The following is a 21,518-nucleotide window of genomic DNA, read 5'->3' as shown; positions in this document are numbered from 1 at the left end:
GGAACAGAGGGATTCAGCATCAGGAATTGTGAGCTCACCTGGAGCTTTGTACTTCCTGAAGTCGATGTTGGCCAGCACGAAGTGGATGATGGTTGGACAGTCCTTCTCCGAGGAGGTGTCCTTTGGTTTGAAAACATAGCACTCCTTCATGCCCTCTCTGTCAAACACGTTGGGGTCTATCTTGGGGAATGGAAGCTTGTTCATTTTGGCCCATTTTTCAGCCAGCAGGATTTCCTGGAAAGAGGAGAAAGACTCAGGTGCACAAAAGCTTCCACTGCAATGTCAGGAGGTTTGCAGAGACAGGGATCATGTGGGGTGGTTAATGTAATCCATAAATTACTAAATCTCCAACACAGGAAGGACATGGAGGGGGTCCAGAGGAGGCACCAGGATCGTCAGAGGGATGGAGCAGCTCTGCTGGAAGGAAAGGCTGGGAGAGCTGCGATTGTTCAGCCTGGAGAGGAGAAGATTTGGGGAGACCTCACTGTGGCCTTCCAGTGCCTGAAGGAGCTGACAGGAAAATGGAGAGACACAATTTCCAAGGGATGGAGTAATAAGACACAGGGAATGGCTTCCCACTAGCAGAGAGTAGGTTTAGATGGGATATTGGGAAGGAATCCTTCCCTGTGAGGCTGGGGAGACCCTGGCACAGGATGCCCAGAGAAGCTGTGGCTGCCCCTGGATCTGTCCAAGGCCAGGCTGGACAGGGCTTGGAGCAACCTGGGCTAGTGGAAGGTGTCCCTGCCATAGCAGGGATGAGGTTGATGTCCCTTCCAGCCCAAACCACCCTGTGGTTGTCAGGACTAATCAAGTCCATCTCAGCACAGATGACCCAGCAGGACCAACTGAGCACCTCACTCACCCTGCCCAGGCTCTGCCACATGAGTCACAGGAAGGAACGTGGTCTGCCCCAGAAACCTGGGGGTGAATTTACAGAGCTGACACTGAGGGAGAAGCCATCCATAATTTTACTTTGCAAAGCTGTACCAGTGCTGTGGCAACCACTGAGAGCTCCTAAATACCGGGCCACACATTGTTGTACTCAGAATTAATGCCCACACTCAGGGGCCTCTCAAAGCACACCGTGTGAAGAGCTCTGGAAAACAGGCTTCTTTTTCCTCATGACAACTCAGTAAACAAGATAATTTGTAAATAATGACTCAAAAGCATGTAATGAGGGTGTGTGAGAGGGAGGAGAGGGAAGGTCAAACATCTTTAATCTTGGTTTTCAGTGAAATAGGACCCTTCTTTGGACGGCTGTTTTGGATACGCAAGAGATTAAGAGATAGTGGGTGTAAAATGGTAAACCAAGGCTCGAGTCATTGAGTAAAATATTAGAGTGCTACCATAGATACAGACCCACTTCTGAAGTGGCATTTTCTCTTTGCAATGCACCAGTGGGACAGAACTGGTACCTGTTCCTGTCCTCTGCCTCAGGAATACACCTTTGTCTGCCTCAGCAAACACCCACTTGTGCTCCAGAAACAATTCCCTTCAACAGAGGCTTCTGGAAAACCTGAGGCACCATTGAATTTTCCCACCATTTTTTATCGTGTTAAAGAATTTTTTGCATTTTGAAAATGACATTTTGGAGAAAAACCTTCAGGATACCACTTGAGTGCTCACTGATCTCCCCATGCTCCCCAAAACAACCCAGAAAATTGCAGCTGACAAAGACAGAATGCTAAGGGTAGCAGGGGTGACCATATACAGCCTTTTGCAACGACTCCACCTGTGGAATGTTAAGAAAGGGAGGCAAAAGATGTTTCAGAGGCAATGGCAGTGCTGTGTCAGCAAAATTTAGCTGCTGGGGTAAGCACTCTTGACAAAAAAAGGAGATACATTCTTATACAAATAGAATATTAAAGGAAAAAACAGACTCTGGGATTCAGTCATTTAAGGAAAAACAAAGGATCTCAAGCACTAGGAAGTCTTCTCAGTGCTCTATTCTCCCCAGTAGCCCCAAGAGACCTAGAGATCACAGGAATTTCTCCTTTTATTCTCCTGTAATTTGGCTTTGCAGTTGGCAGCACTGATCTCAAGCTCATTTTGCTACTGCTGTTGCTTCCTAATGTTGTTTTGGGGGTTTTGTCACTCCACAGCAGCTGAAGGAAAAGAATTCTCCATTTGTTGTAACTAAAATTTGCCTGTAAAACAACAAGGAATGCCAGCTGTTTCTCAAACAGGAATGTTAGTTCTGAGTTCCCTTAAAAATTATTTTAAAAATCCATTTGGGTTTGAAATAAATAATCCCCTTTTTTGAGGATGGTAGAATCATTACTGTTGGAAAAGACCTCCAAGATCACACAGATCAACCAAATCCCACCACCCACTAAAACACAGCACAAAGCGAGAAGCTCACAGCAGTCTCTGAAGTGCTGGCTTTTCTGTAGCAGTTACCAAAAATGATCCATGTAAAGGCTTTGGGATCAGCTGGAGCTGTGTGGATGTGCAGGTGGTACAGACTGACAGCTGTGCTTCCCACACCTGCTGCAGAAAACAGCCATGGCACTTAGTCCCTGTGCTCCTGTGCTGTTTTGCTCTGGTCTGGATGGATTTAAGATGGATTTTAAACCAGGATTGTCCTGGTGAGATGTAAATGAACAGTTAACCCTGATCCCAAAAGGTTATTTGTTTAGCAATCCTGAGATGATGCATTTCTGCAAGATGACACGAAACCATCCATTCACATCACAGCACACAGAGGAGACCAGCTGGGTGGAGGGAGAGGACGGCAGGGAAAATGACTTAATTGTTTAATTCTGACAGAAAATAAAACTCTGCAATCAGTGCCAAAGCAAAACTTCCATAAAAACAATCGAGCTCCTGCTTCAAAGCAAGTTCATTATCCCTCCTTGTGCCAGTTGCCTCATGGAAGGCATGTAAACAGGAACTGAGGCACAGGGCAATATTCTGCCTTGACGTGGAAAGAAATATTCCAAAGCTGCAGATACAACAGCACCGAGGCCTTTCTGGGACCATGTGGATAGAACTGAGTCACCTTGAACCCCAGAATGCAGGAAAGAAGTGCCTGTATCACTTACTTTGAAAGGAGGACTGGAATCACTTGGCCTGGCTGAGAAATCAAAGGAGATTATGAGATCCACACCTCTCTGGGGCCTTAGGATGAGCGGGTAGGGCAGGTTAAAGGTCAGCCCACTGTCCACGATGTGGATCTTCTTGCTCTTCACATCCAGGGGCTCATAGATCCTCTCAAACTCATCGGGATCTGCGTGGAACACGGGAAAACCAAACCAAGCAGGGGACACCTGAGTTAAGAACTGAGGCTCTGATGATCTTTCCAGTGTCTCCCTAAGTGCAAGGGAGAGCATGGAATTTGAACTGCACAGCGTATCCCAGGTGATACGCTGTGCAGTTCAAATTCCACCATGGTGTGAAACACACCATGAATTCAAGTCTAACTAAAACTCTAAAACTGGAGAATGAGACGAAAAGCCAGAACTGGAAGGGCCCTCAGGAGGCCAAGTTCATGAGTCAGACCCAGAGGAGGTGAACCAAAGGGGACAAATGCCCAGGTTTGATCCCATCATCCCAAATAATTCATACACACAGGAAAAAGTTTGTGGGATGTCAAGAGACAGCTGCGCATGTCAGAGGATGGTCCCAGACTCTGCTCAGTGGTGCCAGTGACAGGATGAGGAGCAATGGCCATAAACTGAAACACAACAAGCACCACCTCAACATAAGGAAGAGCTTCTTTCCTTGGAAGGTGCAGAGCCCTGGAGCAGCTGCCCAGGGAGTGAAGTCTCCCTCTCTGGAGACATCCCAAAGCCCCCTGGATGTGCCCCTGTGTCACCTGCTCTGGATGACCCTGCCTGGGCAGGGGGTTGGGCTGGGTGACCTCCAGAGGTCTTCCACCCCTAACATTCTGTGAACCCCTCAGTGTCCTACAACCCCCGCCCAAACCTATTCGCCCAGGTTCCCTCCCAACCCCACATCCTTCCCAGTGGTCCCAAATTTACCCAAAAATCCACAGTGTGGCTCTGCCCTCCTGTGACACTTGTCTGTGCCTGCTTCTGCTCATTAAATTGGGACTATCAGGTCTTGCTTTCCAACCTGCACCAGACCTGATGACCTCACTCTCACCACTCCAGCAGGAACAAAGAGAAATAGTGCCCCATATCCATAATTCAGGCACTGGACAGAATTCCCTGACAGCCACTTGCTGCTGGTGCTGTCCCAGTGTGGTATCCATCACTCTCTTCTCTAACCCCAACATTCCCTCAGGTACAGCTCAGGGAAAACCAATCCATTTTCCCTGGGTGTCTTTACACTTGTTCAGGTCTCTGGACACTACTAAACTATCCCTGCTGTACTTAAAAACTTTTTCCCTGACAGTCTTTTCTTGTTCCAGACCTTACACATATTTCCAGTGCATGGTTTTGCTTTTTAACAAAAAATCTAATGCTCGTATCTGTAGAGGGCAGTGTAATGTAAGGAATGTTGGATAGAAAAATATAATTATTTCTCTATAATTGAATTTCCTGGTATCTACTTGGTGACAATGATAGTAATTAGGAAAAAAAAAAAGTATTTCTGAAGCAAAGAAAATGCATCAAAAATAATTCTAACCCTTGTCCCTGTCATTTCAGGAGCAGCATGTTGTGAAGACCAAACAAAACGTTAAAACAAATTATTTCATTTTTATTTCTGTTGTTGTTTATAAGATGATCCTTTTCTAAATAATAAGGCACCATTTTCCCACTATTTGCCTTGATTTCTAAAGGAGAGAATGCTTTTAAATCATTGCCTATTGCTAAAGGGCTAAGTGTGTTTATAAACCTTTTTTAGAACCAGATATATTTCATAATCATGAATTAGCATAAATGAATGAAAATACATCAGTATTTATCAAATTCATCACAATTAAAAAAAAAACAGTAAAAACCCACCCTGACTACAGTTCCCTTTAGTACACGTAGACCAATTTGTTTTTTTTCTTCTTGTTTAAAGACAACAGGTCAAACATAATTAACCCTTGTTCTCACTAGAACTTCTAAGGAATTGCAAAAATATTTTTGTTCATGTTTCATCTTTTCTTATGTTACAAAAACTGACTTTGAAAGATCCTTTAATCAAGAATAGCATCAGTTATAACATGTTTGTGATGGGAGTGTTATTACTGCCACACAAACTTCCTCCCAACACTGAAGAGTGAGATGGATCCTATGGCTTACAGCCCTCATGATCCTAAGATCAAATTTATCAAAATAATCTTACTATATTTTAAAGGAGAAAATGTCTTCATGCTGACAATAAATTTATAACACCCATATAAATGGGTTTTAGTAATCATAGTCCTCATAGAATCCTAGAACCCCAGAGCCTGGGACATGAATTTTTAGCCTTTAAGGAAAGATGCACTCCTATTACCAGCACCTTCCAGTCCATCAAAAATGGGAGGATGTGGCACTTGGGGACAGGGTTTAGTGGCAGTGCTGGGTTGATGGCTGGACTTGATGATCTTAAAGGCTTTTTCCAGCCTTAACAACTCTGTGGGCCTGTGTTTACCAGCCCAGCTCCATGTTTAGCCAGCTCAGTCCTGTCAGCTTCCCAGCAATGGGATACACAGACAGATATTTGTTAGGAAATCATAAAGAGGGCACGTCCTAGGGACCAAGTCTGCCACAGATGGCAGCTCCAGTGGGAGGAGGGCAGATCAGAAGGGCATTTTCTACTGACGTCCATCTACTCCAACTGTTTCCATAAATACTGAAATAAGGAAGCAGGGATTAGGGGTTATTTTTCCCCATTGTTATGCACTTGGCATTTTCTCAAATTGTTCTGGTGTGTTGTAACATCAAGAAAAGAAACAGAACAACTCTTGATTTCACAATGAAATCACTCCTGATGAAATAAGAAAATGTTTAGGATTATCTCCACAAATAGAATCTGTGGAAAAGCAAACCAAGAGTTTAACTTCCAGACCAAGCAGGTGGGATCTCTGCTGCAGGCACTGCAGATCCTAAACTCAATCCTCAGTAATGACTGTAAGATTGCCCTAGGTCAGCCACAGTTCATCCACTGCAGAGGGTTTGGGACAACTGGAGATGGAATATTATTGATATCCTTTTTGATTCACTTTTTTCTCCTTTGGAGTGTAAGGCAATAAAGGAGAGTAAGTCTTAAAGCAATACAGACTTCCCTCTGCACTCAAGCTGACAGGTAAACTGCCAGTGCTAGGAATAAATATGCACAGTTTAAATGCATCCAGTGCCACAGTAATCTAAGGATTTAAATTTTACACCACAGTCTCCTTTCTATCTGCGCCTCTGGGCTCCTCAGCTCTTCCATATATTAGGAAAATTCACAGCACTAAAATGTGGATACACTCATCACACTACTGAATGATTACATTTTATATTAACTACTGACATTTCAAGGGGTTTTTAACTATTCTTGACTATAATATTGCAACCACTCACAGCTGTCAGATCTGAGTTGTAACTGCAGGTTTATGAATGTGGGCTTTGGCTAACAGCAAAAACCTGCAGTCATGTCAAACTTTTCCCATTTTAACCCACAGAAGTTTCAGGCACTCCAAAGTAATTGTGTCAGAGGTGCAGAGTTCTGTCAAACCAGCATTTTATTGCCATCTAAATCAAATCCCAGGAAGTTGACAGTTGATTCTGAAGACTATCCACGTGTCTTAATTATGCAAAATTCTCATCAACTGTCATTTTTTCCAACCATAAATTTCCTACCCACTTTCCTGCCTCTTTTCCAAGTACTATAAATATTAAGACTACCCAGTTGTAAACACCTCTGAGATGACAGAAATATTTAGAAAGTGGAGTCCAGATGGAAATTACTCTTCAAGCCCTGCAAGGGATTTGTTACATTAACAAATACACATTAGAGCACGGCTGCTACTTAAGCTTTTAAATGACATCAGGTATTTACTGTTGCTTAATGAGCACTTGGGACAATCTCCTTCCTCTGCATAGGAAATGAGGGCTGAGGAGAATGGTGCTGTCACCAGGGATAGTTGGTAGGGCTGTGCTGGGAGGAACAGCCTGGAGGGAACACCCCCTTCAGAGAGGTGTAGTTGTTCTTTGCTTGATGGATCACAGAATCATGGGATGGATTGGGATGGAAGGGACCTTGAAGATCACTCAAGGCCACCCCCTGCCATGGGCAGGGACACTTTCCACTAGCCCAGGTTGCTCCAAGCCCAGTCCAGCCTGGCCTTGGACACTGCCAGTGCCAGAACAACACAGAGAAATTAACTGCTTTCACTGAGCAGACTGCAGGTTCCACTAAGGCAAAGGCTCCAAAATCCTAACCAAACACAATTATTTTTCACAGCTACTGTTCCACACACCACATCCCTCATGGAATGAGGGAAGACTTTGAACCTCTTTCGCAAATTCATATTTTTCTGAAATTCTTATCCTCTATCAGCATTCTTGTTTAAGCCAACATGAAATATGGATCCACCTGCACATCAGGGATCCTGGAATGGGATCATTGTCAGATGGATTCATACTGGGAAAAACATGGTGTCAGCAAAGTAAGAATCTATCAGCTGTGTCAGGGCAGGGTCAGTCTGGAGCTCAGGTAAAAAGTTCTTCCCCAGAGAATGCTGGGCACTGCCCAGGCTCCCCAGGGAATGGGCACAGCCCCAAGGCTGCCAGAGCTCCAGGAGGGTTTGGACAATGCTCCCAGGGATGTACAGGGTGGGATTGTTGGGGTGTCTGGGCAGGGCCAGGGGTCAGACTCCATGATCCTAATGGGTCCCTTCCAAAATTCACTGATTCTGTGATCCTACAAGTGAAGAAGTGTGCTGCTTCCAGGCTTTTTTCAAAAGACAAAGACAGCAGATGAGCTACAAAGGTTTTGCAACAGGGAAGCCCTACAGGAGAACAAGGAAAGGTTTCATTTCCACCAGCAGGCTTAGCATCAATAAGAGCCAAGGAACAACCTGGATACCCTTTGGAGAAGGCCAAGACAGTGAGAAAGCAGATGTAACAAATGGCACCACATACAAAAGCAGTTTGGTCCCCTTCTGCCACACCAAGAGCCACTGTCCCTCCAGTGGCTGCTCCACACGCTGTGCCAAGGGACAGGGCAGGGAGCAGACAGAAGTCACTGTGTGGTGCCCTTTGAGCCTCCCAGTCCCCTCACAAGCTCCACTGCTGGACAATGCCCACGGCGCTGTTGTGGCCCTCCTGGTGTGACGTTACTCTGCATTCATTAATAACCACACACAGCACCAGTGTTCTGGGAACTGACCTGCCACTGCTGCCGGCTCCTCCTCCTCCAGGGACTCCTGGGTGAGCAGCTCTGCCAGAGGGGACAGGGGGTAGCAGCTGTTGAGGTTCAGCCCCAGCATGAAGTTGTGCACCTTGCCAGCGCGGCCCTCGCGCGTGTTGAACAGGGCGCTGTCCCCCACCAGGGCCATCAGCATGCGCTGCACCCAGCTCTCCTGGCTGCTCTCCTGCAGCCTCTCCTGGCACTCCCACTTCGCCTCAGCACCCTCGGTGCCTGCACGCAGAAATGGAAACACCCAGCAGTGCTATTGAAACACAGCAAGTGTAACCCCACCACTGCAGGAGTTATAAAATAAAGGACCTGCAAAAATACAAAAGTTCTTTCAACGAGCCGGGGGCTGGATGATGGAGCTTTGAAATTGATTTCAGAGATTTCAGAGAAGTGCAGAGAATTCATCCTTTCAACTTCACAGCCCAGTGAATTCTTTCATCTACACCACAAGAGTGTGGATGTGTCCATCAGGAAAATAGACTGGGAACATTAGATGACCTGGGCAGGCCTTTCTCTGTAAGCTCTGCTGGGCTCAGGGACAGACCTGAGCTGATAAGGTCCATACTTGATGTAGACATAAATTCATCTGGATGTGCATTGACAGCCTTCTCCATCTTTTCTGCCTGTTAGAAACCCAGCTTTGCTCAGGAAAGCAGAGTTAGTCTGCATAAAGGATAATGCTATAGCATGAGAATTCTAAAATACCTGAAATTGTCATTCTAGTAAACTGTAAATTACAATTAATATCTGGTTTTAATTAACTTAAGAATACAATGAAAGATCCAGACTTAGATGTCTGCAGTTGGAGCCCACAGTAAAAATGACCTGGACTGGCCTGAATGACCCCTGCATTCATTCACCTGTCAAAACTTGACTTTTTGGGGAGTTTTGGGTAAGAAAATAATTCAGGCTCAAGCTTGATATGTTAAATCCAGCTTTTAAACTTGCCTCTTCAAGCCAGGCTTTAAAGGAGCTGAGTTTTACATAAGTATAGAGAAAACAAGCATCAGAGAAGTCCAACATCTGTCCAATAACATTCTATGGAAGTGAGAAGGATTTCCAAGTGTTTACAATCCCAGATTTGTTGGTTATTCACTATGGCTACAAAGTAGGAGAGAAATGTGTTTGGTGCTGACTGTAGTGTTTAAACAGGAAATCCACAAATAAACACAAAACCTGGTACCACCTACGGTTTGACACATAAGGAGAGCTGAAGAAGCAATCACTGAGCTGAGCTAATGACATAATTCCCTGTCTCACCATACAGGATTTTCTTTTCTTCTGTAGATCCTGAAATCACAAACAGCTGCATGCTCATCTTTGCTCTACTTGCTAAAAATAAAACTCTATTTTTTGCAGGTGAAAATCATCCCAAAAATATAAACAAATACAGAAAGCTGACTAAGAGAGCAGAAATCTCCAGGTGCTTTAGGTTCTTAGAGGTAATTGTCAATAGAATCTTTTCTTCCCACTGCCCAACATTCCCTTTGTGGCTGTGCCTCTTCTGGGCACCTGGATTTGGGCACTGTTACAAACACTGTGCCATGCATGAGGAATTTCCTGTATCACATGTCATTTGTAAAGGTGCTAGAAGACACTTGTGAATGCTGGAAACACATATTAAATCATTCCCAGGTAAATATTTCATCACTAAAGCCTTGAAAACAATGGATAGTGTTGGTTTAGGGAGCTGGCAGCAATTCCAAAGTGCCTCTGAGCTCAGCAGCTTGCTGGAAACAGACTTCTAGAGAGCTCTGGCCCAGCAAACCACTTTTTTTTAGGACATATGTGGAATTCCAGACGTGTGTGAGAGAAAATAACCTGATGATCAGCTTGAGCAGGAGACATGAAGTGAAGCCCAGAACCTCTTGGGGTCTCTTGTTCTCTATTTTGCTGAGCCACACAAAAGCTGATGGAAAAAGGAAACAATGAAATGAAAACTGAGCATTTCCTTACCTTTTGGATGCTGTGACTCATCTTCACTGTCTGAGCTGTCATTGCTCACAAGGTGCTTTAGCCTAATATTTTCTGTTGAAAGAAATATAAATTCCTTTAAACTGCTGGGCTTTAACTGGTAGAACAGTTAAGAATTTCAAAACAATTTGAGTCATAAAATTCTCATAGTTTTTGTAATAGGAAATATTACAGCTGAAGAGACTGGGTCTGCTGTGGACATTAGAATGTGAGCAGCAGGTATTGGATTTAGCCTGCAATTTTTGGGCTGGAAAAGAAAATGCAACCCTAAAGCAGTACCTCCCAGTCCCGTCTGCACCACATACCTGACACACTTTATTCACCTTCATGAAAATGTAGATGTCTAGCTTCTGTCCTCTCAGTAGCTTCTACTGAGCTAGGAAAATGTTACTGTGGTGCCAGGGTGGCACTGGGCATCTCCAGCTCTGGTCCAGGCTGTGGTTCAAGTCACATCAATATTTTCACATCTGATCCCACCTCAAAGAGTATTTTTTAAATGATAGGTGAAATGAGTCACAGATGACAGATAACATTCTGTGTCTCACTATCTTTCAAAAGCAAACTTTTCCGTGATCACATTTAGTGACAGGGATCCTCCATGAGGAGGTGTTAACACTCAGGAGCTGTATCAGAAATGGGAACCTGGAGGTCTCATTCTCATCCATAAAGAAGAGATTAGCAAACAGCTGAATTCCATCCATTAGGAGGCAGACAGAGGTTATTATTTAAAAACTATCTCAATCTACATTTGCTCTTCTTGCTCTTCAGAAACATCTGGTTGTCTAGGATAATTTATTTATTGGTCAGATCTCCCCCTGTAATGCTGTTTTCTCAACAGGAAACCAAAGTGTAAAAAGCCTTTTATCGTTAACTATATTCTCAGATAAAACTCGATAAAGTCCATCCAAACCAAGCCATAACTCTTTCTTTACAGTCATCTTGTCATTTCTGTGCCAGGAGTGAAACCAAAACCACTCAATTTGCAAGGAAAGGACCAGATAATCAACAGGCTGTGGTTAGAATGGAGCAATTTAACAACCCAGAGGTAAGAAAATTCAGGTGCACTTTGCTAAACCCTTTATTAACACAGCCCAGTGTCAAGAGACTACACAAGTAATATTAAATACTTGTCACCTTCTGCTCTCCAAAAATCACACAACTAACAACATAAAGAGAAGATTCTATTAACTATCAGAAAAGAGCTGGATAGATGCATGTGACTTTCAGCAGCTCTGAGTGACCAGAAACAAAAATGAAAGAAAGGAAAGAACATTCCCAACTCTCTTTCCCCACCTCAGCAGCAACCAGCAGTTCCAGCAACTAAAGGTAATTAATTCCACATTCTTAAATGACTGCAAGTAGTGCTATCCTTCCACAGAGCGAGAATCTTGCTAGTAATTGCTCTGCATAGTGGAATTATTTACTAAATAGTACCTAATTCTTCTTCCATGGTGGGCCCTTTATTCTGAGAATTGGAGACACCAAGGACTCTGTTAAATAATATTGAAAATGCACTGCCCCAGACACCTGAAAGAGAAAAAATAAACAATGAATGGTGCTTGGCAGAAGGAAAATAAACTCCACATATCTTAATAAGCAGTATTTAAGCAGTTGGTTGCTCTCTGAACACACCTCTGAGTTTGGAGCAGGCCAAGTCATAAGCTCAGATGTCCAAATCAGAACAAAAACCCATGGACATTAGAAACAAATCAACAATGCCAATCCATATCTGTGAAATCTTTCAAATGAATGTCTTCCAACAAACTGAGAGCTCCACTTCCTGTCTCACACTTTGAGTGACTGCATTTAAAAGTCCATGAATTACTTTTAAAAATTTTTTTTTATTTATTGCTTTTATTTTAAGCCTCTTTCTGTCACATACTCACCCATTAGGAAATGCAAAGGATTTTCAGTATATTTCTTCACCACTGTCCCCATAAAAAACTTGCTTCCAAACAGATCAGGAGACATGAAAGTGCCATACTTGGCCATTCCAATTTCGTATGGACTGAATTCCACCCAGTCTGCAAAGTCAGGAACAAGACTGCTCAGTCAGAAATCTCAGGAGAGATGGAGAGAAACACAAAAATGAACCAAGCAAAAAAATTTTAGTGACATGGGAAGCCAAATAACCATTAGGAAGATCAAATCAAGGTCAGTGACGTCTCAGCAGGGAAAGAATCCTCGTTCTCTCTTATCACAATAAACTTTGGTGAAAAGAATGAGGCTGGAAAACCAGTGGTGTAAAAGGAGAGATCACAAATGAGGAACACACTGTGACATCTGGTTCTCATCCCCTGCTTCAGCATGGTTCCCTGCCACATGTGAGTGAGTCTCAGCTCCAAGCTGCTTTTCCTTCACTGCAATTCCACCAAAAACATGGAGAGCAGTGACAGAGGTGGCACAAAACCAATTACTGAATATCCCAAGGGTTGTGAAATATTCTAGCAGAGGCATTTGGATTCTACCCAAAACAAAAGTTTTGTGGGAAAGCCAATATCAAAAGGCAAAGCTGAGAGGCAGCTGATAAACTTATCAATTCAAACATTGCCAAAGATCCCCTTAGAAGTCAATTTTATTGAGCAGAGAGCTCATGAAAAATATGGAATAAAATGTTCAAATGATTTTCTGATCTTAGAAGAAAATATCAGAAGTGATGTGGATTCTATTGATGTAGGCCTTTGAAAATGGATCTTAGCTGACTTGGAAACAGGTTTTTTTGATACCAGTGGAGTTGTTCCCAGAGAATTCAGTTCAAAAAGGGAGCAAATAACAAACAAAACATATCTTCTCTTTTTAGCATTTCACCCATTCAACTATTTCACCTTCCCTATTTTTAGCGGGGATTGATTTGACTGGAAATAAAAGAAACAGCTTTGAGATATCCCCACATGTCATCCACCCTCAGGATATCCCTGCTGACGTGTGGAGGAGAAGGTGAACACTTGTCCTGAAAAGGAAAAATTTAATCATGACTGCTGGGAGTTTAATTTCAGGTAAGGGTAATGCTTATCTGAGCTAAGTCAAATACAACATCCTATTTTCCAAATAAGTCACCCACAAATTTTCACATTCACTGGAACAGAAGGTAATTCCATTGAGGCCCCAGTCCAGGAATTTCATATTCCTTTTAGCTGTGTGAACATGAATTGGCAGATATGTATGCAGAACCAGGGTGACACCAAAGCTGAACTGAGAGTTAGAATTAACTTGTGTTAAGTCCACCTCCAGCTTGCATTTGCACTGAAGGAGATTTCTCAAATCACAAAGCCTGCTCAGAGAAATAAAATTTCTGCCTTAAAATTAATGTCAATTAAGAAGTGTAAATATTTCAAAATTTACTATAGCTCTCACATCAGGAACAGCTAAAAGGAAGAAAGGAGCTTAAAATAAGAAGCAATCAAGATCTAGCACCCTGTGTAATGACAGAGATGTCAGCCTCAAAAGGCAAACCCAAGTTCCACTGGCACAGGGAATATCTTTTTATAGAGCAAAGTAAAGCCTCCAGGTGCTTCTGATCTTGCTTACAGAAAGACATTATTAACAAAAGACCATTTTGGTCTTAAAACAGTAATCCAGTTAAAATATACTGAAAAACAGAAGTTCATCTAAATCCCAAAATATTCCTATTTTCAAACAAAAGGTATCAGTTTCCTAAGAAGCAAAGTTAAAGACACATTTTCCCATGAAATATTTAGCCTAATTTACAATTCCTCATTTTCATTTCCAACCAAAGCTTTGACAGCCACTTCTCCAAATAACTATTTTAGGAAATACAATGACATATAAGCCTGAGGCAAACCACCTGGCACCTCCCTTTCCAGTCTTGTACATAACTATATAGGGATGCACACATCCTTGTCTTAGTGTAGCATCTTCCACAACTGGACCCACTCTCAGCTGAAGTTACCAGAGGGGATTAAAACCTATGGATAAAATGAATAAATACAAGTAAAAGGGGTTTTTTTTTTGTGTTACCAACAGCACTTCACACTGGGCAAGAAGTGAAAAAGAGGCATTATATCACATTTGTTTGTCCAATTTTAATCACGGAATCATTAGAGTTGGTAAAGACCTCTAAGATCATCGAGTCTAACTGTTGATGTCACCCTTCTCTGAAACAGAAGGTGACTGAGGACATTTTCATTTTCCTGTTTGATACACTAATTTAAACATCTTTTCCCTGTTGAAGTCACCAGGTTTCTCTTTGGCTTGGCACTCCTACCTGATTATGTCATCACCTGTCCCTGAGTAACTTCTTATCACTCTGTAAGATTCCCAGAAGTCAGATGCAATTAGTCTCAGATGCATTAAAAAGAAAAAGGGTTTTTTAACCAGCCACACACCTCCCTCCTTGCCAAAAGTGACTCAACACAGATTGGGAACACACCTGCAAACATCAGCTCTGAGACATCTGGTTTGACATGCAGACAGGTGAAGAGTGGCAGAGCACACTGGGCATTATTGACCTTCTCTTTCATATGGCTCAGAGTGGTGTCCATCCTCTGCAGGGAAAGAAAGACATTGGTCCCAAACACATCCTGGAAAGGCCTGCTGATATATACACATATATATATATAACTATCACATTTTTGTTTTATATAAAGGTCTGGGAGACTCCTCCTGTCAATGACATTTGATAAGAAAAGTTTTTCACTGATGTGTCAGGTTCTGATTTAAATTAAACACTGTGCATTTTTTCATCCCTTGGTACACAGGGACTTCTAACCAACCTCACAACAATTAACAGCCCTTCAGCATCAGAATTCTGTACATCTGCAACTAAATGCTCTGTTGCCTCTTTTTCAGTGTTTTAAATTGTTTAAGACCCATTATCAGTGTAGGGACAGAAGTGTATAAAACACATCTGCAAATCTATTGACACATTTCAATCTTGCCACAAGACCAAATCCAGCTGCTGCCCACCTGACTCATTTGAACTGAAAGTCTTTGTGCCTGATTCAGCCAATTAGGAATTTTCAATTATAAAATACAACAGTATGAAGCTCTCCTGTTGTCTTATTTTCACAAAGACCAAGAGGATCTTTCATGTTGAAATTAGTACTTTTTTAAGCAAATTCTGTTTCTTACAGCAAAATGTGCACCCTTTATTATATGTCACTAAGGTAATTTCAAAGAAATAGTAACAATGGGAACTATATAAGAGTTTGACAGCTTTAACAGCATCAAACAGTACTTTTTTAAGCAAATGCTGTTTCTTATAGCGAAATGTGCACCCTTAATTGAATATCACTAAGGTAATTTCAAAACAGTAGCAACAGTGGGGATTATATAAGAGTTTGACAGCTTAAATGAGCACTCACATCATGGATCAGTGTTTCCCCTATGAGCATGCCAAAGATGTCTGTGAAGGTGACAGGCTGTCCTGAGCTCTTCTTGTTCCACAGAGCCTCGATGTAGCGCTTGACCTTCTGTGGGGTGAGCAGCAGCAGGGGGTTGTGGCTCACCGAGTTCATCAGCTCCTCATTGATCTCCTTTGGGCCCTTGGCTGGGAACTCAGGGTGCGAATACAGAGTTGACATATACCTGCAAAGGCAAACAGGCTCTGTGAGCATCAAACCTGCTGCAGTGTCAGCTGCCTGGAAGCTACACGAAGCTCATACGTGAGCTGATACAGTTGCTGATTAAATCAGGTTAATTAACTCTCCATTTATACAGGAAATTATAATTTCCTTTTTCTCAAAGCACAGAAAGCTGAGCAATTTGTTCTAAATATAAGCATAGGATCAAACACTCAACATGCATTTTTCATAATGTGTATGAAGCAAATGATTAAAGAGTCCTCATTTTTCTGTTTAAGGGATAGCAAACAGAACATCCTAAGCTGAAAGGAGCTCCTCCAGTCAGCACAGCTGTGTGGCAGACTGGAGGTCCTGGAAGGACACGTGCAGCTCTCTTCCTGTAAGAGTTACCTCTCTGCCCTCCAGTTCATTATCACTACTGAAAAATTTCTGAAATATCTCAGTGTATCACCTATACCAGAAGGATTTGGGTTGGAAGGACCTTAAAGCTCATTCAGTCCCACCCCATGCCATGGGCAGGGACACCTTCCACTAGCCCAGGTTCTTCCAAGCCCCATCCAGCCTGGCCTTGGACACCTCCAGGGATCCAGGGGCAGCCACAGCTTCTCTGGGCACCCTGTGCCAGGGCCTCAACACCCTCCCATGGAACAATTCCTTCCCAACAGCCCATCCAACCCTGTGCTCTGGCAGTAGGAAGCCATTCCCCCTTGTCCTGTCACTCCACTCCTTGGAAATTGTCTCTCTCATGTTTCCGGTCAGCTTCTTCAGGCACTGCAAGGCCATAGTGAGGTCACCCCAAAGCTTCTCCTCTCCAGGTGTACAATCCCAGCTCTCCCATCCTTTCCTCCCAGCAGAGCTGCTCCATCCCTCTGACCATCCTGGTGCCTCCCCTGGGCTCTCTGCAGCAGCTCCAGCTCCTCCCTGTGCTGGGGCAGCTCTGCAGGTGGGGTCTCACCTGAGCTCAGGGGCAGAATCCCCCTGCCCTGCTGCCCAGGCTGGGGGCTCAGCCCAGGGCAGGGGGGGTTCTGGCCTGGATATGGTCCCACTTTCCAGGATATGGTGCTTCCATAATAAACTGAAGCACAGTAACTACAACCTGCACAGAGAGCTAGCTGACTGTGAGGATGAGGTAAATCTTGAGTTTGTCACTAAGAAACAAGCTTAGTTTTACTGCAAACAAAGCTCAGACACGTGCAGGCAGCCCTGGCTTCCACTTGGTTGGGTTAGGTAATACCAAGATAGGCCCTTCTAATCTGTGAGAGGCTCATTTACTATTATTTACCCAGTGACCTGGCCCAGGCATACATGCCTTACTCCAGGCACAGCTCTGAGACACACACGGGGTCAGCCTGGCCCTGAGGTCATGCCCAGCCATTTCTGTGACAGCACAGCCAGCCCTGTCCCACGTGGGCTGCCAGGACTCCATCCATCCACGGGCTCCACGTGAGCTCCTGGGCGCAGGGAAAGGGGAATGAAGCTTGAGGAGTCAGCACAAGGTTGAAGCAAGATGGCAGAAAAGCACTGCTCCAAGGTTAGGCATGCAGCTGAGGGGACAAGCAAAAACCTGCCTGTCCCATCAGGAAAGGAATTCTCCACCCTTCAGGAAAAAAAAGAAAAGAGAATTATTCCCAAAAGACAGACTGCATGGAAAAGAAAAGGAAGGGAGTGTCAAAGTGTCAATTTATTTATTCATCAAGCAAGGAAAGACTGAAGGATGACATCAGAGAGCAAAGGCAAATTTGTTCAAACACAACAGTCTCCAATCTATTTCTGACTGGAGCAGTTCAGATAATCTAATATAAATAACAATCTTGCTATTTTAACTCAGATTTTATAGGTTTACATTAGATCAACTACGTATTCACCCCTGGGTTTTCCCCAAAAAGACCTCATAGCCAGCAAAGTGACGTCTGCCCTGAGCAGGGATTGCAAACCCTTCCCTAGAAACACAGGTAATGTTTTAACACCAGGTTGCACTATTCCACCGCTCTTCATCCACCTTCTGCTGTTCCCAGCTGTGCCAGAAATCCGTCTGTCTCTCTCAATGGACAGTGATAAATCTGCCCCCACCACCAGTGAGAGAAAATAGAGGCTCCTACCTTTTACAGTGCAATCTAAAGGAGAAATTTACTCTAGTTCACAGACACTTCTGGCATTTCAAAACTTCCTGGCATTCTGAAAACTTCCCTCTAGTCTGGGAGAGGGGGAAGCAAGCTTCACACCATGAAAAATAATTGACAAAAAACCCTATACAAGGAATAGAACTGATCGTTATCTCCTTCAAGAGTCAAGTCTGGGGTTAGAGTGTGGAATTAAAATTCATGTGCTTCCTTGGAGCTAAACCAGGTGATAAAGCTCATCCCAGGCAGATTTCCTGCTTGCTTATACTACAACAAGTCTTTTTCTCTCAAAGAATTGAGACATTTGTATAATCTCATCCCTGAGTCTGAAAGGACCCTCGAGGTCTCTGCCCCAGCTTCCTGGTGCTCAGTCAAGTCCAGCTTCCACACGAGCACTGAGTCAGACTGAGGATGACACCGTGCCCAGCCCCAGGGAGGATGGCTCAACACATTCCAGTGCTTGGCCACTCTCACTGCAACAATTCCCCTAAGAGTTAATCCAATTACTCCTTGTCCTTTCCCTAGGCATCTCCAAAATAATTTGTGTTCTTCACAGTTACTCATCAGGAACTGAAGATAACAGTAAGATCTCCCCATCAATGCCTGTGCCTGCTCCTCAAGGCTAAATGAACTATTTTAAAACCTGATTTATTGTCTAAATTAAACAGTGCCGGTGGGACTGAGACAGGGGTTATCCACAGAGGGATGCCCTGCAGGGTGGCAGCCAGGCCCCAGAAATTCCCAGTCAATCCACCAGGATTTTATACTGGGTGTAAAATGGAGCAGAAGATCTTTCAGTGATTTTGAGGCACTCTAAAAGCCCTCCCAAAGCACACAACACATTTTGGGTTGTTTGAGTCAGCAGCTTCAAATCACAATGGATTTTTCTGGCTTTTCACTTTTCATCAGAAAAATAAAACACACATTAGGTGTTGATATAGAAATATGGGTGCATATGTGTGGCACCTCTTTCCATCCATTCCTGCTCTCAAAGCTCCTGGAAGAACACCTGGAGCCTGAGCTTTCCTTGCCCTTTGGGGCATCTGAAACATCTCCCCCAGCAGACTAGGATGTGTAAAATGTGCTGTGAATTATAACCACAGAAATAAGCCAGGCCTGGTGACAACTCCTTCAGAACCTGCTGCAGGGAAGCTGAGGACAAGCAAGAGGAAGGCCTTACCAGGTGGATCCGGAGAGCCCAGCAATGTAGGTGGCACAGTCCAGGACTCCTGACTCATAAAGTGCTTTCATGACTCCAGCAAAGCCCACCATGGCCCGGAACCCTCCTCCCGAGCCCAGCACGGCGATCACCGGCACCTGCAGGGATGAGGCAACACCAGCACCACATCAGGGACAAGGGACACGCCCTGGGAGCACCCAGAACAGCCCCTGGACACCCCAAGAAGAATTAGAATTTATTTATTTTATGCTACAAGTCACCGCTTGTCGCAAGATTTCTAAACAAAAATATACTTGGAATTTCTTTAGAATGTCTGTCCTTCTTATCCATTATCTGAAATAGAGGAGATATTAAATTTGGTTATTAAATGAACTATTCAGTTACAAGACCACAGGGGTTTCTAAAGCAACCTAAACACCAGCTTTAATCCAATTCGTATCATTGTGACAGAGCCAAAGGCAGTAATATTTACTAATGAGAAACAGAACAGAGACAAATAATATTTTGACTGGGAGTTTAAAAACAAGTTTTATAACAAAAACATCCACTATTACTACATAGCATGAAGACAATCTCAATTTTACCATCACTTTACAAAAATTTCCAGAGAGTTAATGGGAATTCATGGGGATCTGGACAACTACCCAAACCGAGAGAGGAGTGAGCAGAACCATGTTTACTATGGCACCAGGTTAAAATTGTGTCCACAGGGGTTCATTTTACACTTTTTTCCTTCTTACTGCCCAGACCTGACATCCAGGCTGTTCCCCTCAACTGCACAGCTGCCCCAGGTATCTAAAAAGAAGACAAAATAAAATAAAAGTTCATTTGCTCCCATCATCATATGTTTTGGCCTAAGTAACAGGCTCATCTGGTTCACAGTTTCCAAAATCCAGGAGGATTTTCCACTGTTCAGGGGTGACAAAGGAACCACCTCTCAGCTGTTACTGAGCATAAAAAGAATTGCACAGCTGTGCAGAAAGCCCCTATCTGATCAAATTGCTAATCTGTCAAAAATCTCCCTGAAAGGCAATTCCAGGTGCCAATAGGCAAGATTAGTGACAGGAAAAGGATCCATGTGATGACAGAGTCCTGTTCTTTCTGCAGACTCCATGCTCTAAGCCATGAAACTCCCCTGAGGACTGACTGTCCCAAGGAAATGCCCGTGAACCATGACCAAGGCACTCAAGATGTTTCTCAAGGCTTCCACTCCCCAAAACTGCTTATTCTTGATGCAGTGAGATTATTCTGCTACCTCCTTCCTAAGTGTTCAGCTTTAGTAATAGAAACCACAGGTATTCATCGTGCAGCTCCAGAGATAGGGATCTATCCCAAAAATGACACAGCCCAGGGAAGGATTTGGGATATGTTTTGTTAAGCCAACACCCCAATAACGGAGCAGCTGCTTTGAAGGAAGAGCCATGTCAGTAATCACTCCTTTAATAACCTGGGGAGGCTTTGAAAGCTCCTCAGGAGCACTGCCCACTCAGCCTGAGCAGACACATCCCAACAGGATGGAGATGTCACCTGCAGGTGCAAGCCTGGAGAAGGCATGTGAGAACACTCCCAGAGCACCACTGCTCCACCCATCAGGGCAATGGCACTGGGAAAATGGGAGAGTCCCTCAGGAGGCACAGGAATCCACTATGGAGATGGGCTGGGAATGCCCAGGGCAGTCACCAACATCCTGACTGCAAATGCTTCCTGATCCACAGGCACTCTGGGCAGCCCAGGTTCCTGCACTGGCAAGGGTGGGTGCAGCAAGGGGAAGGTGGATTATGGAATCACAAAATCCTTCAGGTTGGAAAAGACCTCTAAGATCATCAAGTCCAACCATCAGCCCAACACCACCACCATGTTCACCACTAAACCTTGTCCCCAGGTGCCACATCCACACAGTTTTTTAACCCTTCCAGGGATGATGATTCCACTGCTGCCCTGAGCAGCCCTTGACAATGCTTTACAGCTCTTTCCATGAAGAAATTTTCCCTAATATCCAACTTGATCCTCTTCTGGCACAGCTTGAGGCCATTCCTTCTCCTCCTGTCCTTGTTCCTTGGGAGCAGAGCCTGACCCCACCCTGGTTGCCCCCTCCTGTCCGGTTTGTTAAACCAGCTTTCTAACTCCAATTCAGTTTCTGACTTGTTTAAGGGCACAAAACAGTAAAAACTGAAATGAAATACACTCATCCTGCAAGCTGCTCTATGGGATAAATAGGGCAGAGGCAGGGAGGTGGGGAATGAGCTGCAGGCAGAGCACCCAAAGCTGAGAATCAATAAACTATGTCCTGATGAAGAACAGAGAAAAGAGGATACCAAGGGCTGTACACTCCTCTACTGAGTCACAAATCCTTTGTACAGAACCACCAGCACATGAGTTCACTCAAACCAAAAGGTTCTTAATCCTATCTTCCAG

General features: G+C 43.9%; 1 protein-coding gene across 2 annotated transcripts in view; it reads right to left on the bottom strand.

The window, feature by feature from the left end:
* Positions 1 to 21,518, bottom strand: part of PLA2G4A (phospholipase A2 group IVA) — a 67,269-nt gene that overhangs the window by 2,537 nt on the left and 43,214 nt on the right. For both annotated transcript variants that reach the window (XM_041479638.1, XM_041479639.1), the window contains exons 9-17: positions 19,104 to 19,240; positions 15,585 to 15,807; positions 14,651 to 14,765; positions 12,147 to 12,284; positions 11,695 to 11,787; positions 10,243 to 10,314; positions 8,257 to 8,508; positions 3,045 to 3,229; positions 39 to 234 (exon numbers count right to left, since the gene is read on the bottom strand). In XM_041479638.1, the coding sequence (XP_041335572.1) occupies positions 39 to 234; positions 3,045 to 3,229; positions 8,257 to 8,508; positions 10,243 to 10,314; positions 11,695 to 11,787; positions 12,147 to 12,284; positions 14,651 to 14,765; positions 15,585 to 15,807; positions 19,104 to 19,240 (1,411 nt within the window). The remainder of the gene's footprint in view (positions 1 to 38; positions 235 to 3,044; positions 3,230 to 8,256; positions 8,509 to 10,242; positions 10,315 to 11,694; positions 11,788 to 12,146; positions 12,285 to 14,650; positions 14,766 to 15,584; positions 15,808 to 19,103; positions 19,241 to 21,518) is intronic.

This window comes from Pyrgilauda ruficollis, unplaced genomic scaffold (assembly GCF_017590135.1).
Source record: "Pyrgilauda ruficollis isolate IOZ18807 unplaced genomic scaffold, ASM1759013v1 scaffold49, whole genome shotgun sequence".
NCBI lineage: Eukaryota > Metazoa > Chordata > Aves > Passeriformes > Passeridae > Pyrgilauda > Pyrgilauda ruficollis.
Note: the sequence above shows the minus strand (reverse complement) of the source record. Positions and strands in the feature narration are given on the sequence as shown.